The 17887-nt window shown below is 43.6% G+C and overlaps 2 protein-coding genes and 1 long non-coding RNA gene across 3 annotated transcripts in view; 1 reads left to right on the plus strand and 2 right to left on the minus strand.

Moving 5' to 3' along the window:
* Positions 1 to 7756: 7756 nt before the first annotated feature.
* zcchc9 (zinc finger, CCHC domain containing 9) lies at positions 7757 to 10873 on the minus strand. Its single transcript, XM_056403579.1, has 6 exons — positions 10780 to 10873; positions 9691 to 10068; positions 8668 to 8818; positions 8482 to 8574; positions 8267 to 8335; positions 7757 to 8087 (listed from the first exon to the last, which is right to left on the minus strand). The coding sequence occupies exons 2-6, from the start codon at positions 10057 to 10059 to the stop codon at positions 7975 to 7977; spliced, it is 795 nt and encodes a 264-aa protein (XP_056259554.1). The 5' UTR covers positions 10060 to 10068; positions 10780 to 10873; the 3' UTR covers positions 7757 to 7974.
* A 705-nt stretch (positions 10874 to 11578) lies between these two features.
* On the plus strand, positions 11579 to 14559 carry LOC130186435 (hatching enzyme 1.2). Its single transcript, XM_056403578.1, has 10 exons — positions 11579 to 11645; positions 11733 to 11765; positions 11858 to 11923; positions 12285 to 12331; positions 12555 to 12624; positions 12720 to 12834; positions 13085 to 13257; positions 13331 to 13412; positions 13506 to 13627; positions 14277 to 14559. The coding sequence occupies exons 1-10, from the start codon at positions 11594 to 11596 to the stop codon at positions 14522 to 14524; spliced, it is 1008 nt and encodes a 335-aa protein (XP_056259553.1). The 5' UTR covers positions 11579 to 11593; the 3' UTR covers positions 14525 to 14559.
* LOC130186438 (uncharacterized) overlaps positions 13163 to 17887 on the minus strand; it is a 54611-nt gene continuing 49886 nt past the window's right edge. The window contains exons 7-8 of the long non-coding RNA XR_008830285.1: positions 14223 to 14414; positions 13163 to 13302 (exon numbers count right to left, since the gene is read on the minus strand). This is a non-coding gene — a long non-coding RNA (uncharacterized LOC130186438). The remainder of the gene's footprint in view (positions 13303 to 14222; positions 14415 to 17887) is intronic.

Here is a 17887-nt window from a genome sequence, read left to right on the forward strand (position 1 = left end):
GACGCAGCCACACGGCTGATCCCTTTATGTTGTGGTTGTGCTTTACACGCAGCCACCATATAAGTTTGTCTCCGAATGGAAAACTAAATAAATAAATAACCAAATAAATAAATTAAATGCAGTTCGGGAATAATAATTTTAATGTCATTTTTTATCTATTTAAACGAGATATTATATGAAAAATATGTGAAATATGAGTATCTATGTACTTTAATACCTGACTGGTCTCTTGTTTATCCCGTTATTTGTAATTTCATTTTATATTTTATAAAATTTATTGAAGTGACTAACTTATTTATTTATATATTTTACATGCAGCCAATATCAATATCAATATCAATACATTTCATTGGTAAACGCAGCGCTGTCACGTCGGGGAGAGATGATGTCATGATGTAATAGAATTTATTTTATTTATCACCGAATTCTTTGCCAAAATGGATTTAATTATTTCCTGTTAATGACTTAAACAGGTTTAGACAGTTTCAGTGTTCATGAACTACAGGCGTGTTCACGGCAGCAGCAGAAAACATACATGAATAACTTTTACAACCAAGTTTGAGAGAGGCAAAACATTTTAAGAGAATTCTGATCAGGTGAGCTGTCCTTTATATTCCAGATGTTACTTCCTGTTGTAGACGAAGCTGGACACACAGAGGACAACAGAGGAACCAGACAGAGGAGCTGCAGCATCTGATGACAGGAAGCAAGTTAAAGTTAATAGTAATAATCTTTCCTCCGTGTTGTTTTGGTTTCCCTGAGCGCCACATGTGCAGAGGGAAATGAAGGGATTACTGAGAGAGCATGATCCGACTTCTGCAAACAGACTCTCAGTCCAACAATCATTGCCTTAAGAGGCTTTAACACAGGGGCCACATCAGCTGATTTCTACAATGTGTGTGTGTGTGTGTGTGTGTGTGATTAAAGTCCAGAGAATAACCTGAGCAGCTCTCACAGGTGTTCAACCAATAATGATCCATTAATGGACTGGTGGTTGGGGCATTAAAGATCCCGCAGAGTTTCCAGGACGCCTGCGACTGTCCGACCTGCGTCCTCCGCTCCTCTGCTGGGACTCTGAGAGACTTGGCTGCGTTTCCTGCCCTGAAGACGTGGAGACCAGTGGAACGACTGGTTTCTTCAGCTCACCAGCTCAAACAACAGAAAGACTGAGTCATGAACTCGTTCTTTCTTGTTGTGTTTGCTCGTGTTGTATTTGACCCCGGCTCTAATTCTTTCCTGTTTATCTGTTTTATTTCTCATCAAGTCCTTTTTAATATCTTTCTGTCTCACAGGATGTCCATCAGAGACTCTGTCCCACTTTGCTGATACAAGGCTCAGAAAACTAAACCATTCTTCATGCAGTAATCTACTCCTTCATAATCAAAAATGTATTGATTAATAAGTTAATTAATGAATTATACGAGTAGAATTTGAAACTGTCAACAAAAGATGAGCCACTTTTCACATGTGTCAAACAAAACCTTCGAACATCTAAATTATTGTCTTGAAAGTTTAATCCTTTTTGTGTCTGTCGTTGGACTCACCTGCAGAGAAGCGCTGAGGCGTCCCACACCGAGGCTGGGACCGTAGGGACGAGGCGAACCTGCAGGACGGAGGAACCGTCCGCCCGAACACCGGCACCAGGACGGATGGCGGTCGGTCAGGAGCCGGTGGAGACCAAACACGGAGCTCAAAGAGAGAGAACAGTGGACTGAGATTCATCAGGTGACACCAACACACGACGCATGATGTCGATCTGTAGCTGCTGGCAGGAGAAACATGTTTACTACAACAACTTTCTGAAGGTGATCACATGTCAGCTTCATGTTTCAGCTTGTTGCCCCGAACTGAAGGAAAAATCAGTTGTTGCAAACATTTTTCTTCACATCTAAACTGCGTGTTTTGCTCTTCTTACACAGTATTGATCTTCTTTGATTGATTGTTTCTCAGTGAATCAGTGGATCTGCAGTATCTGTGTTTCATTACAAGCTGCTGAGATTCAGTTGTGGACGGCAGCTCCTCCGTCCTGCCCTCAGGCCTCCAGCAGTTAAAAGCAGTTTCCAGACGTCTGTGTAAACACACATCTTGTTTTTTTTTCTTATTGTTTTCATCAGTGTGTGTTGTTGGTGTTGTTACTGTCCAACATCTTCCCTCCACTGCGTCTGTGTGAGACCTGATCAAACTTCACGGACTGCAGGAACTTTAATTTTACTCCTTGTGTCCGTCCAACTGTAATATGCAACATTTCTGTTTAACAATGCTCCTTTCAGCGCGGGGACGTTTCTGGATCTGAGCTCAAACTCTCTCTGGCAGCTTCTTTATTCCTAGAAATATAATATTTTGACATTGGCTGAGTGGAGCTGAGCTGCTGAATGATTTTCCCCCCACAGTGATAACCGATGTCTTTCTGACCGAACGCACAGTCAGCTCCACAGAATAAAGAGGTTATTCACGGGGCTCAGGGTCGGCCGATCCTGATCACATCTCTGAGGGACTGGAGATAGAAGAGGTCAACAGGCCGGGCTCTGGGTCACGTGTTTAGATCGGCACCGGCGGCCTCTGCTCGTCGTGGGTGTCGATGAGAACTGGCAGAGAAAATCTGGATCTGGACAGTGACGTGGGCGTGTGGTTTAAAGGACGACTTCAGTGCCCAAACTCTCACAAATGTTCTGCCTGATCTCGTCCCAACAAAATAAAAAAGAAACCAAACTGTGGGCAGCTGTAAAACCACATGTTGGACTCATCACCCAGGGTGCAATTGCAACATGAGCAAGAACCGATCCATAATTTTACTTGGTTCCAATCGAGCTTTAAACTGCATCAGCTTCCTTCTAGTTTCTTTCATCTCCAGCTTCTCCCTCAATAACAACATCCCACTGCTCTCACCAGAGGAGCTGAGCTGATGTCGACGCCGTAAACAGACCCACAGTTCAGACGCAGATTATCTCAACTCATATGCTCCGCAGGTAAAAGCAGAAGTGAACACACCTGAGAGAGCTCGGGAAAATTGTGCTGCACAAAGTGGAAGCAGGTGATACGTCTGTAAACTATGATGTTTTCAACTTTGGGTTTTTCATTTTACCTATATATTATTTTTCCGAGCGTCGGCCACTCGGGGACATTCAGATATCTGCGAATCTCCACGTCCATCAGCCACCGACATGATCCATGTTTCTGTGTCAGCTGATGAACCTCGGCCCAGTGTTCCCGCTCTTTCTTTTAGCTCGGTGTTTAGCTGCTAAACGCTCCACTACCTTCAACGGCTGGTCAGACAGTGTTCCTCTGAAACCCTCCTGAGAGCCGAGGTAAACCTGCTCTGATTGGTTCATCACTTCACGTGACCTCTTCTACATTATTCACACACACATTAAATGTACGTGATTATTTCTTTGTGCAGCTCTGAAACCGTCTGATGGTCAGACTGTTCCTGCTTCCTGAGCTGATGGGTTAGCGTTAAATAAATTCCTTCACACAGTTTAGTAAAGTGTGATTTTGAGTTTCGGCTCTGTAAAAGCTCGACTCACCATGACGGATCAAACCCTGAACTCTATCCAGGATTTAATGGTGGTACTTTGATCTGGGACGTGTGGATGTACTTTGGGTTTTGACTAATGAACTGTTTGATTACTGTTGCTCTCTGGCTGAGTAAAGGCAGACGTGTTGCCTGAATCAGTCGTTCGTGTGGAGAAGTTGTGAAATCGAGTCTCAGAAATGAACTTTTCCTGTTTCTTTCTCCGTCTTTCTTCTGTTTTTATGGAATTGCTCAATATTCATAATGAAACAAACGGAAAGTTGCTCCAGTGTTTCATGATGAGAAAGTGAGTGTGACTCAGTCTTCAGAGCTCGTTGGGACGGATCAGATAAACAGAAACACGTTTCCCAGCGGCCCCCGGCGTCACCAGAGGGCCCGAGCACACAGCTCAGTCCCATTAGCTGCAATAGACTCCTGACGATCCACACGGGGGCCTTCAGCTTCTCGTCCCCCCCGTCATTAACGCTAAATCTTCACTTTCATCTCTCCCTCCTCTGCAGCTCAGGGATCTTTCCTTCCGCCCGTCCTCAGCGTCGCCTGCGCCTTAATAGCCCCACGAGCAGACACGTGTGCACGAGCGTGTGCACGAGCGAGTCGGGCTCTTCAGGCGGGATCCTGCAGTAATGACTTCCAGCTCAGTCTTCAGGTAACAAGCACTTCCTGCCTGAGGACAAGTCCTGCCCGACTTACAGCAGCTCCCTGTGGTCTCTCAGTCCGGCTGTCACACGTGGAGTTTGTAACGTCGCTGGTCTCGTGTTGGTTAAAGGGCTGGAGACCCCACAGCTGCACCGAACATCTCCACCGTGGCCCCGAGCCGGGTTGTGATCTCGCTGAGGTGGTTCAGAGTCCGTGTCTCCACCCTGCAGTGAGCAGAGACAGATGAGACTCCCATCGCAGCGCCATGCGGCGGGGTTAGTGAGTTAAGGTCAACACAATTAACCTGGGATGCTGCTGTGAAGTTTTGCCACATTAGCAAAAAAAGGATAGCGTTCCCTCTCAGTTGTTACCCCCCTCTCACAGGGAGGGCAGTTAAAACGCAGTCCATAAATGCAGCTTCATTAGGACTGGCCTAGTTTTGGAGGCAGGGGCCTGAATCGGGGCCTTCAAGGGTCTCAGAACATGGTGGGGATTATGGGTACTTACTGTTAAAGGGACGTCGATGAGCTGCCAGGACCTGCAGTGTGGAGCTTAGCATGAGATGAATCTGCGTCCAGCTAAAGCAACAACAGCATTAAGTCGTCTCATGGATTCACTTCCTGTGTCTGTCCCGTCTCAGAACCGACGCAGAAAATCAGCTTTATTGTGGAAACCAGGATCTTTTTAGTTTCCAGCGATTGAGCCACAAAACTGAGAGTTGAGCTTTTATTGTGAAGGATAAAAAGCACCATTCAGAAATGATTTCGATCTTTCTCAGATGTTTGTCTGGACCACGACAGCAGAGACCAGGTTCACATCCAGAGTCCCGTCTGTGGTTTAGACCCTAAAGCTCTCAGTGAATCCAGACCAGGATCTGTCTTTGACCTGAAGCAGGAGCCGCAAGTACGGAAGCTGAGAAGGGCCATCGTTATCTCCAGATAACAGGATTAATATAATATTATATATATTAATATCTGAGGTAACGAGATAAAGAAACATCTACGAGTTCGGCCTCGTGAGTCTAAACAGAACCACAGAACAGCTTAGTGATTCTGGAGTCGCTACAGGTGGAGAATGTTCTGCAGGATCAGATATTTCGGCGGGAAACGCGTTGTTGCTTGATTGAAAAGTTGACTGCAGCTCCACGGCCGAGCTGAAGAGCTGGTTCATGTAGGAGAAATAAACTCCATGGTGGTGGGAGATGATTGAATGCATCACCTCTGGAGATATGTATATGTATATGTATATGTATGTATATACAGTATGTGTATGTATGTGCAGTAACAGCTCAGGGGGCAGAGCAGGACGGAGGCTGGATGTTGGGCCATGACAGGATGACAATAGTTGGAGGAGGAGAGACCCCTCTGAGCTTCATTTAAATTGGAACCAGGAGACATGTGAAAGAGGCCTCTGTGCTTTTGTTATGAGGCGCGGACACACACACACACACACACACACACACACACACACACACACACACACAGCTCTCGTATGGATGAAACTTGTGTGTGAGTTGTGTAATCAGGCTGAGCTGGCAGCGAGCAGCGGCTCTTCTGGCTGCAGCTTCACTTTGCCTCCATGAGAACGCATCAGGCTCTGTGGAAACCAGACACGGGGGGGGGGGGGGCTCTGTGGAAACCAGGAGGCGGGCCCCTCCCTCCCTCCCCCACGTTTATTTACTTTATGCTTCACTTTTACCCAACCGGGAGCCTTCTGAGAAAAACCAACTGGTGAACAGAACCAGAACAAACTAGTCAAACCACAGAGTCGTTAACTGATCGGCAGCAAAGTAAAACGACAACACACCAAATAAAACTAATCAACATGTGATTATCAACTTATCAACAAGTAAACGCCTGATTCAAGGTAATGAGGCACATTTGGTTTCCAAGACAACGAATGAAGAAACAGATGAAGCCAGTGACGTGTTCTGAGCTTCAGGGCCACCGTACATTCCCACACTTTGTTTTTTTATTTGCAGATTGAAAATGTGCAAAAACAAAAAAGGTTTCCAGGTGTGAACGGACACAACAATACAACAGCAGGGGGCGCCATCATGACACCAGAAGACCAAATAAAACATTCATTTCTCCTTTTTGGTTTCATTTAATTTCAGTCGGTGTTTAAGGAAAGTTCAGATCAGCTGCTCCGTCAGTTCGTGGATTTTCACACAGACGTTCACGGTCAGAGGATGAAGGCGACCGACTTCTCCTCTGGCGCCACCATGAGGTTCACATTTCTGCTTTTGAGTGAAACGTCTCTATTGGATGGGTTTGTTTCAGAGATTCGTGCTCCCCTCAGGATGCACCATCACTCCAGTTCTGTGAAGTCCACGTCCCGGGTCAGACCGGGTCTGGCAGTCTCAGGGTTTTCTCATGGACTGAGGTACAAGTTCTGAACGCTGGTCAAAGAACTGAGGATTTCCCAGAAACCTTTTACATCATCAATGATGTAAGACCTTGTTTCTTGCTCTCCAGGGACACACACACACACACACACACACACACACACACACGGATCTCTGCTCCTGGTCCAGGAAAACAGAAGAACTTTATCTGGAGTGAGCAGCTGAACCGAGTCCAGAAAACAGTCCGGTCTGGTCGTCTGTTGTTTACGAGGTTTCCTCTGAGACTGTGTGTGTGTCACAGCCTCACGCTCATTAGCTGCTGACGCATTCAGTTTCAGCCTCAGTGTTTCTGATCAAGTCCGGGTGTCGACAACCTCATCGATCAGTCGCACAGCGCTCCGTCCTGCCGGAGGTTCGACTGTCCTCCCCCCGCTGTGAAAAGTACCACCAGACCGTGTCATCACTTTATTCCCTGGTGTCTGTGAGGAGGAGATCAGCTGTGACACGTCCTTTAAGGAGCAGGCGATGCTGTTTCCACTGTGATCAGGTTCCTAATGCAGGACACATTATGGAAACCATCACTTTGCACAGTTAAAGGATGTCTGTGCTGGAGTGTGTCTGCTCCTCAGCATCACTGCTGCAGCTCAGTTCTGCCCCCGAGTGGCCGAGGCCTCACATTACACCTCCACACACAACACCTCAGATAGAGGGAATACACACCAGCCACAAAGCTTCATTCAGAGCCGGCAGGTTTAATACATTATTATTAAAAAATACTTTAAATGAGCAACTGAATTAGTTTTTACTTTTTATATGAATTAATATTAAGTTCTACATCATGAAACTAAGTGCTAAATTAGTTGATTTTGTGTTATCTTTTCTAATGGGAAGCTGTCTCGTTTATGTTGCAGTCTGATAAAATACTGAGTAATTTACAATTTTCTGCTGTAAGATGGAAATTTTTTAAAAACTCAATCATCAAACCAAGATCATGCGATGTGATCAAAAGCTGCAGCACAGCTACTAAATGGACCTCATGCTGAAATAGTTTTTTTAAAAGACAAATAACTTTTCAAAAGTTAAAATATACAAATTATTCATCTTTTTTCATCTGCTCCAGACAGAGTGGAAGATGCATTTGAAAGCTCTGGAAAAGGCTGGTGAGTGGACTTTGAGTTAAGCTGTGTCTGATGTTTCTACGTGACGATCACGTTGATAATGAAATAAAATGAGGCTGTAAAAACACAGAAGCACAAGTTTATTATAAAGAAGCTTTAGGATCATAAACAAAGACAAACAGAAAGTGTCTGAACCACGTCACTGGATGGTTCTTAGTCCGTGTGCTGGAGTCCAGGAGCTGAAGCTGGTCAGAGCTGTGTGTGTGTGTGTGTGTGTGTGTGTGTGTGTGTGTGTGTGTGTGTGTGTGTGTGTGTGTGGAGCTGTCGACCTTCTCAGCTAATCAGAACATCACCACCTTCGTCTGTTTGGGTTTGGCTTTCTTCACTGGAACATGGACTTCCTCGTGGTCCGCGCTCATGTTGTTGGACAACCAGCCGACCGTCACAGAGTTCGCTGCAGGGACACGGGGGGGGGGGGGTTCCAAAGTCATTTCAAATGACGAGTGGAAACTGATTTGTTCAAATTAGACACTGTGAGCGTGCAGATTGTTACCACACACACACACACACACACACACACACACACACACACACACACACACACACACACACACACACACACTAGAGACTCACTTGCAGCCTGGTGCTCCGGACAGTCCTTCTGAAAATGTTCCACTGACCCACAGACACGACAGCTTCCTCCTGCGAACGCGCACGCGCGCACACACACACACACACACACACACACACACACACACACACACACACACACACACACACACACATCATTTAAAGGAGTGTAACATGAATTATTGTACAAACAGTGAGGTGAACATCTGTGTTTGTACCTTGTGCGTAAAGTCCTTTAGGATTATCTGGGCAGGAGCGGGACAGGTGTCCGGTCTGACCGCAGATGAAGCACTTAGCGTACGGGTAATCACCTGAGAGACACAACGTGTTCACATTATAAAAGCAGGATCACATGTTAATCTATGACAGACGTCTGTGGCCTTCATCCTCCTCCTCCTCCTCACCCAGAGCAGGATCCACTTTAGCTCTACACTTGTGGATTTCGTGTTCGGTGGAGCCGCAGCGGTAGCAGATGCCTCGGCCCATCTCCTCGTCTCGGTCGGCCTCGGGACAGTCAGCCAGACCGTGGCCGGGCTTCCTGCAGTTAAAACACAGCTGAGGAGGGAAGGACAGAAACAGAGTGAGAGCAGTGTGACAGAAAACCCACACCTGTGGTCCCGAGCACTTACTGCTGCGCTAATCAATATGTTTTTATCATGTGACGAATTCTATGTGAAAGTGGTTCCTCATAATAATGACGCCACAAAGAATCGGCTCTACGGAGGGTTTGGCGTCTCTCAGCTCTCATCCAGCTGTTTTCAGAGAAACATCTGTAGACAGCCTCTGTCCTCTACCTGCTCAGCAGCAAACAGCAGACAGACACGGTCAGAGAGCAGTTTGATATGTGAACTTTAAAAAGGTGATCAGCTGATCTTCACTGTCTCTAAAGGGCCCAATAAATAAATAAATGTATGTTTAAGTGTCCTCTCATGTGTCAGCAGGTAGACGACAGGTGTGTGAAGAAATGCAGTGAAAGAGTTTCCACCTGAATGTTGTTTAAATGATTAGGATATTCAAATAACAACTCTACATGATAATCAGCTGTTACACTCTAACCTTCATCTTTATTATATTATTTTCTATAGATATTTCACATAAAGACCCTGATTCCCTCAAACTGATTCACATCCTGAAATAAAGAAATTTAAAACATCATCATCATCAAACTTCAAATGTCTCGTTTTGTCAGATTCTCATGAGTAAAACAGAAGAAACAGCCTGACACCGATCGGTCGAAGCAGAGAATGATTGCCTGATATTGTTACTTGATAAAAAGAGTTAATTGATTATCAAAATAGTTGCACATTAATTATCTGTTGATCCACTCATTGATTAAATCACTCAATATCATTGATGACCAAACACTGAGCAGGTTTAGCAAATAATCCATATGTGATGTCTGGAACATCTGTTTTGAAATCACTCACCATGTTGTTCTTCTTGTTGTTCTGTCTCTTGACCCTTCTGTCCTCTCTCCTCCTGTCTTTCTTCAGGGCGACTTCCACCTCCTCCCTGAGCTCCCGCTCCTCCTCCCTCCCTCCCCCTCTGGGCAGCGGCTGTCCGGTCTGCTGCAGATACTCCAGGAACCCGTTCACGTCCTCGCTCGCATAGTCCTTCTTCTTACGGTTGGGTTTTTTCACAGCTGATCCGCCGGGCTGAGTCCCTCTCAGGTGGTCCCTCTGAGGTCCTTGTTGACCTCGTCCTCCTCTTCCTCCTCCTCCTCTGAGTTGACTCCATGGAGTGGCCTCTACTGGTTTGTGTTTATGGACATTATTGGCTCTCGCCCACCTCGTCATGACTGCACACTGAAGAAGAAACAGGTGGAACAGTTGACTGTCAGTGCATCTTCTATATATACACAACACAACACAACACAACACAACACACAGACAGACAGACAGACACACACAACACAACACAACACACAGACAGACAGACAGACAGACAGACACACAACACAAAAACACACAGACAGACAGACAGACAGACACACAACACAAAAACACACAGACAGACAGACAGACACACACACACAACACACAGACAGACAGACAGACACACACAACAGACAGACAGACACACAACACAACACACACACACATACACACACACACATACACACACACACACACACGTCATATCATCACAATACATTAAGTACTTTAGCTGGGAGTGGACAAATTTCTAAAAACAACTGTATTAAACTTATCTATCTTTTACTAAACGAGCTCACGTCATTACTATAGCACAGTAATGAAGCTCCCACCACATCGTTAGGAAACATTATAATAATTAACAATAACTTTACTGACGTTTTTCTGCTTTACAAATGAAATAAAAATATTAGCATGTAAGCTAGCAGCTAGCTAAACCTCGTAACGTCACCTTAGTTCGTAACGAACAACTAGCACGCTAAGCTAACAGAAAAAGGCAGCTGGTATTTATAAATCATTTTTCTTCCTACAGCACAATAAAGAGTTTAAAATGAACAGGAACGTGAGTTAGGAGAACTTTACCCTGAGACGTTTTCAGCCCATGTGTTTGTATTGTTACCGGAAGTATTCACTCTTCTTCTTTGTGTTTATTCGCGGGACGAAAACCACAGCGCCACCTACTGCAGCGTCTGCATGGTGACAAGCTGAACTGATCTTCGAATTAGACTTTCTTCAAATGTTACTGTTAAATTTTATTCATGAATATGAAAAACTGAAAAAATAAAACATAAATCAGCAGCAAATTGTGGTATGTGCAAAAGTTTGAGCCTGTGAATCATTTATTAGGGTAATTAATTCATTATGATAATAAAATAATAAAATAATTCAACATCTATCTATCTATCTATCTATCTATCTATCTATCTATCTATCTATCTATCTATCTATCTATCTATCTATCTATCTATCTAATACAATTACTTTGCAGAAAATATGAAATATATATAATATGACACATTCACATCTGATATATGAATATTAATTCAGGTAGGCTACATACACACCAATACCAATGTACCCATTAGCTTAGGTTTTATTTAAGTACAGTTCTTGAGTAAATATATTTAGTTACTGTTCAATATTTTAAGTACATTATATATTAAGTACGTATATATTTATAAATAAAAGTACCTCCAAAATGTACTTTTATTTATAGTATGATGCATAATTATCTATCATCATGTGTCTTGTACCTGAGAACTGACCTGAAGAGCTTTGTGTAATAAATGTATTTAATTACTTGCAACTTCAGCTCCTCAGGGATAAATGAGGCAGCAGCTCACAGGTGATTTGACTTAACGTGACTAACGAAGGAGCAGAGCTGAGAGGATCAGCCATGCTGCGTCTGCTTCTCGCTGCACTTTTATCTGTTGTAAATCTTAAAGATGGTAAGAAATGATCATGTAGGACTGTTTGATTTATTTTCTCTCTGGAAAAAGCAAACCATGTTTTTTCTCTCATCTGTTGCTTTCCAGTTAACTCCAGACCTATACAAGACGCCAACACAGGTATAGTCTGTTGTCATCTGAGTGTGGATCCATCAGTGTTGACATTTAGGAGCTTTCGTGTTTCTATAATGTAAGACTGTGTGTTGTTGCAGCTCTGCAGGAGGACTGGCTCATCGCAGCCTGGCATTACATGGAGTCTAACCCAGAGACTTTAGATGGTGAGGCCAGAAATCTAGTCTGAAGACATGTATGATGAATGAATGTTTATATTTTGTGTCATCCACACAAAACCATCATCACTGCACTGGAGAAATCAAAGGAAACACGATTTGAATCCATCATGTCGTCATGTTATCAAACTCAAAACTCATCAGAACAAAAACCAAGTCCAGTTTTTGAGGGTTTTATTGAGCGATTTCATGGAAAACTGACTCTATTAAATCATTAAATCCACTTCAGATCACACACATATTCTTGAGCCGATCAACAGTCGCAGAGAGAAAACCTGTGAATTTAATCTGGAGCTGAGAAGAAACAGAAGGAAAAACTACATAAATACTGTTTTTGTGTTTGTGACAGAACTGATGAGCAATGACGCCATAATTGAAGGCGACATGATTCTGTCAGTGAGTGAAACTCTCGTTATTCGTTAAACTAAGAACCTGATTTTAAATTCTGTGAATTTTGAAGTTTGTTTTTTATTCTCAGTTGTTCTTTAATGCTGGAAGGCTTTTATTGTGGAGGAGCAGCAGGCAGGTTATATGCATTAGCCCATCTGTGCTCCTCAACCCGCTCCTCCTCTGTTGTCTGGAGACTTACTAAAACATGATAAATCTTATTTACCTGCAGACTGACAGGAACGCAGTGGAAAGAACATGGCCGACACAGGAGATCCCGTACGCCATCAGTCCAGAGTTGGGTGAGGAGTCCGAGGGTTTGAAGATAAAACCAGATCACTGATCCCAGTGTCTGATCACAGGAGTCTTTGTTTTGCTTCTACTTTCTGTTTTCCAGCCGGGAGGACGAGCGACATCCTCGCTGCTATGGCGATGGTGTCTGAGCACACCTGCGTGTCTTTCCACAACCGAATCACCGAGACGAACTACCTGCTCTTCAAAGCCAGCAAAGGGTGTGTAGGAATCAGACAGTGTCTCTGAAGACTGTCTTTCTAAAACGTCTCTGAAGTTGGTGACGTTAATGAGGCTGACGTAAAAAAACGACCCTATAGGTCGTCTGTCATGATCTATAGTTGTGTTTTGTTGTTGGCTGACCTCTAGTGGCTGTAGTAATTATTACAGCACCAAAGCAGGAAGTCACACAGGAGACCAGTGTTTTTTATTTTTACTTCATTGTGTTTCTTCTTCGTCGTCGTCTTCCAGTTGTGCTTCATTTGTCGGCTTCGTCGGCGGTGAACAGCCCGTCTTCGTCGGGCCCCCGTGCATGGTGGGTAACGTTGCCCACGAGATTCTTCACGCTCTGGGCTTCCACCACGAGCACACGAGGACAGACCGCGAGCAGTACATCACCGTCCTTCCTGATAACATCATGGCAGGTAATGCTCCAGTGTTTCATGGACGAATGTTTGTCCCGTTTGTGTCTGAGTGAAAACAACAGATGTGTTTCAGGGATGGAGAGAAACTTCAAAATGCAAGAAGGCAACACCTTTGACCTTCCTTATGACATCAGTTCTATCATGCACTACGGAAGGTAAAGTGTGCAAAATAAAAAGCTTGTGAAGGCATTTTAAATTTTTTCCTCTGTCGCAGTCATTTATTTATTTATTTTTTATTTCTGTGTCAGCGGTTTCTTTTCCGCCAACGGTCTGCCCACCATCGTATCGAACACCGAGGTGAAGCAGATGGGTCAGAGGGTCAAAATGACAAACAGGGACGTTGAGAGAGTTCGTCACCTCTACAACTGTGGTACGTTCACAGTTATAGTTACTGCTGGAGCTCAATAATGTATTGGGTTAATACTGGAGACAAACACTGAAGCAGTGTATCATGCAAAAGCTAAGAAGATTTGTACATAACTGTTTTATATGAACAGGAAATTATATAGTGCTAATGATATAATCTAAATATGATGCTGTTGATTAAATTTCCAAAGATGTAAAAGTCATGTTTTGTTTTCTGAGCTGTTCTACCACCATTTACTGTTTGATCCAGCTTCATTTCCTTTGTGCTGTTGGATAATATTTGATGCACTGTGCACTCAAACATCTGCCTCCTGACTGACAGACTCTAAATCTGGGGGTGTGCAGCCGGGATCTGCTGCAGGCTCCAGGATACATCAGCAGCTAGTAGCATTAGCCGCTAGCAGCTCTGTGAGTCTGGACTTAGGCACAGCGGTGCTTTGAGCTGAATGCTAATATCAGCTCACTGACGGTGTCAACATGCTGATGTTTTAGCAGGTTGTTTACCATGTTCACCATCACAGTTTAGTGTGTTAGCAAATTAGCGCTGAGGCTGATGGGAATATCATTAGTTCTGCAGGTTATTTGATCATTGAACTGACTGGTGGTGACGTCAGATACTTCATTCTCCTTCTTTTCCCTCCTCTCTTCACCAGACGCCTCTAAGAAGTCGACGGAGAAGGAAAGCAGTGATGCTGAGAAGGCGGAGGATTCAAACATTGACATGGTCATCCAGAGTATGAAGGCGTCCCTCGGCTCCGCCCACACAGGAAACCAGTACCAGAATGATGCTCCTGCCAACACAGAGAAGAGTCACTCACCTATATCTGCAGCTCCACCTTCACTGCACCACCTGAACGCTGCCACCAGGGGGCAGAGTAACACCAGAGGACCACAGGACTAGACTGAGCATCTGTTAATAAAACCAACATATACAGACCAGGCGTTTTCTTCACTTCATGTTTCATGACATCAGAGTTATAACGAGCTGAAACGTTACAGTGGTTAATTAAAGAAACACATTTCACGTTTTCCACACTAATGAAAACAGGAAGCTGCAACAGAAGAAAACCAGGTTTAGGAAAAACTTGAAAAGCTGAAATAATTTTACTCCACATTAAGATTTTTACAGAAAAAAAACCTTTGTTTTTGTAATGTTTGACTATGTGGGGAAAAATGTTAGAATCATTAATGTTGAAAAATGTGCAGTTATATTATTATATCTGCATGTTTGGTTATATGACCATACAATACAAGTGTTTTTATTTAATTATAGCCTGATTCATAATCACACATAACAACAGATCAATGAGCTTTAAGCTTTCAGTCGTTTGACCAGAAGTCTCTGTAATACAGGAGAGGAACATGAAAACACGACACGCTGCAACAAAACACATAGTAAAGGTCTGGATCAGAATGTGTGTGTGTGTGTGTGTGTGTGTGTGTGTGTGTGTGTTTAAAATGGACAGCAGTAGAAAAATACAATTAGGGGAAAGAAAACAAACACAAACCACAAACCACCAAAAATCTGTGGCCTCTCCGGTTGGGCCCTGGGGGCCAAAGAGGCGCCAGATCCTGGACAGCAGCGCCAGGCCAGAGCTTTATTTATTTATGTATTTACTTTCTTTTGCTTTTATTCTTTATTTTTCCTTGGATTTTTCAGAGGTCAGATCAGAATCACAAAGCAGCAGGCGCAGTCAGGCTGGGTTCACCTCCAGCATTAAAGCAGTAAATACAGACGTGTAGGAAGCTGAAGTCTCAGCATCAGGTTTACTGATGAGGAAGATCCAGATGTTTATAAACAACATCCTCATCCTCCTCCGACTGCTGTACGTCGTCTCGAGGTGACGTCCTCATTCTGTCGTCCTGAACGCTCGGTAATGGGCAGGTCTGTTCTCTTAGCTTCACGCCTTGACTGTTGTTTAATACAACATGTCAAGTGTAAATGTCAGAGCAATTTTCCGGCAGACTACCTGCATGACAATAAACTGAGCCGCTGATAAATATTTGGCAGGTAGCGGAGATAAAAGGAAAGCAGCATCTTGAAGCGTTTTCCTGTCAGAGGTTTTACAGGGTCAGGAAACAACACGTTTGGGAACTCTTTTTTAGAAGAAGAAGAATTTAAAGTTTAAAACTGACTCAGTGCACAGGAAGCACTTTTTCAGTATCTGAAGTTAACACTACAGTAACACTAAACCCCCCCTTTGGAAATGAGTTTCTACCTGCTCTTAGGAGATAAGCTGACCCTGCTGTAGTGTGTTAATGCATCCGACCAAAGACAAGAGGGAGGGAAGAGCTCAAGTATCACCTTTTATTCAACGTCCTGTTCCTCGGCTTTAAAATTCAGTTATCTGCTCCACATGTCAAATATCAGCTCAGGTGTTATTAAGTCACCGCATCAGTTTATACTGAGCTGCATTAATCCTGCAGAAAAAAGACTCACTCTGAAAACTTTGTTTAGTTCATCAGTGAAATATCCTTTTATCTCTGTTTAAAAGGTTTTTATTTTACTTTTATTTTGAAGTGTTGATCCATCAGAAGATATAAAAACCATCTCAGTGTAGTTTTACATCTCCTCTCTCAGGCTTCTCTCTGCAGCTCTAGTAACAACAGGACTGTTTTCTGAGTGATCCAATAAAAATAAAGCAGATTTCAGGTAAAAACACTCAGAGAAACCAAATCCTGCAAGGTTTGGATGGTGGGTCCAGGTGGGCGGGGCTTGGTGACTGCTTTGTTGTGACATCACAAAGTTCCAGAAGTCCTGACGGCTGGTTTTAAGGCTCAGTTTCTGAATACAGGCTGTGTGCATTTCTCTGTGGACTGATATAAAACCTAGTGCCGCCAACACAAGGGAGTTCTTGATAACGAAAAGTCACTTACGAAAAAGTCCGACACCGAGACAAACACTGGGAACTGGACAGGAAAACAGAAGCAAAAACAGAGAAGCCAAAAAACACTGGGAACATAGAACCACAGGACGGAGGGACAAAGACGAAGGTGAGCGCAGCAGGGAGGTGAGGGTGACTGAACACAGGTGAAACACATCAGGGCGGAGCAGACAATCAACGAGACGGGGAAACAGGACGAAGACAGGAAGTAAAACATCCACGAGACACACAAAATAAAACAGGAAATGAAACATAAGAGTCCAAGAGCTGCAACATAAATTGTCCGTCACAAACCATGAGACCTTTATGATCAAGCCACACATGGACAGACACCTTTAGACCTGATGGAGCTGTAACTGCTGCTCTGAATACTCTCATCCATTTTAAATTAAACCTACAAAACGATAAAGTGTGAGAGCTTACTAAGTGCTATTTCGCTCTTTAAAGTGAAGATATTTATTGTACAATAAGCTCTAGACTTTTCTCCCTCTCTGCTGTTCTGTGGTCGTTTTTTACACGTTTGATTTTTCAGATCATCTAAAAATGAGACATATTAACTTCATCATTTTCCCCTGGAAGCCGTAAATGTGATGTAAAGGTTTTTCCTCTGAGCTCTGCGGCAGGAACACGACTGTCTGAGTAAAGTCTTTAAAGTGCTGCGGCTCTTTTCAAACTATTCTACTTGTTTTTTACACGAAGATCGTGGAGACGCCTCGAGCAGCTGAGCTCTCCTCCCATAAATTCACAGCGGGTTTTTCTCTTTTTTTTTTGCCTGACTTTAATTATTAATCAATAAAACATAATCATGAAAGTCCCAGTTGATTTGTTTCCTTTCTCTTGTGATTAACTTTTCTCTCAATAAAAGAAAAGAAGAGGGAATAAAGACACAGTCACATCTATCTCACAGCCTCCCTCTCTGCTGTGCTTCACTGGACAATAATCATCAATAATCAGCTCAGTGTGGGAGCTAATATTAACCCATGAGAACCAGCTGATCAGCTATAATCAATACCTGATCTTATCTCTGATCGGCACTGGAGGAAGACACCTTCACCCACACGTCTTCTTCTTCTTTTACTCCGTTTCCATGTTTGTGCATCACATCTGACCAAACGACTGACTTTAATCAGCCTGCTGTGATTAACAGACTATCACTTCCTGTTTATCATTCACCTCCCGTTGTTTGGATTTTAAAAACCTGTGATCACTGGATTTATTATTTTTTTTGTTGTTGTCATTTTTGATAACAGGCAGCTGCCTGTGTTGTAGTGGATATGTGATATAATGGAAATGTATGCACACGAGGACCGCAGGGGTCGAGCGGTGGGCGGATACACAGGACACACATGAAGATGAATGTTTTTCTGTGTGTGTGTGTG

Source organism: Seriola aureovittata, chromosome 18 (genome assembly GCF_021018895.1).
Source record: "Seriola aureovittata isolate HTS-2021-v1 ecotype China chromosome 18, ASM2101889v1, whole genome shotgun sequence".
In the NCBI taxonomy this organism is placed as follows: Eukaryota; Metazoa; Chordata; class Actinopteri; order Carangiformes; family Carangidae; genus Seriola; species Seriola aureovittata.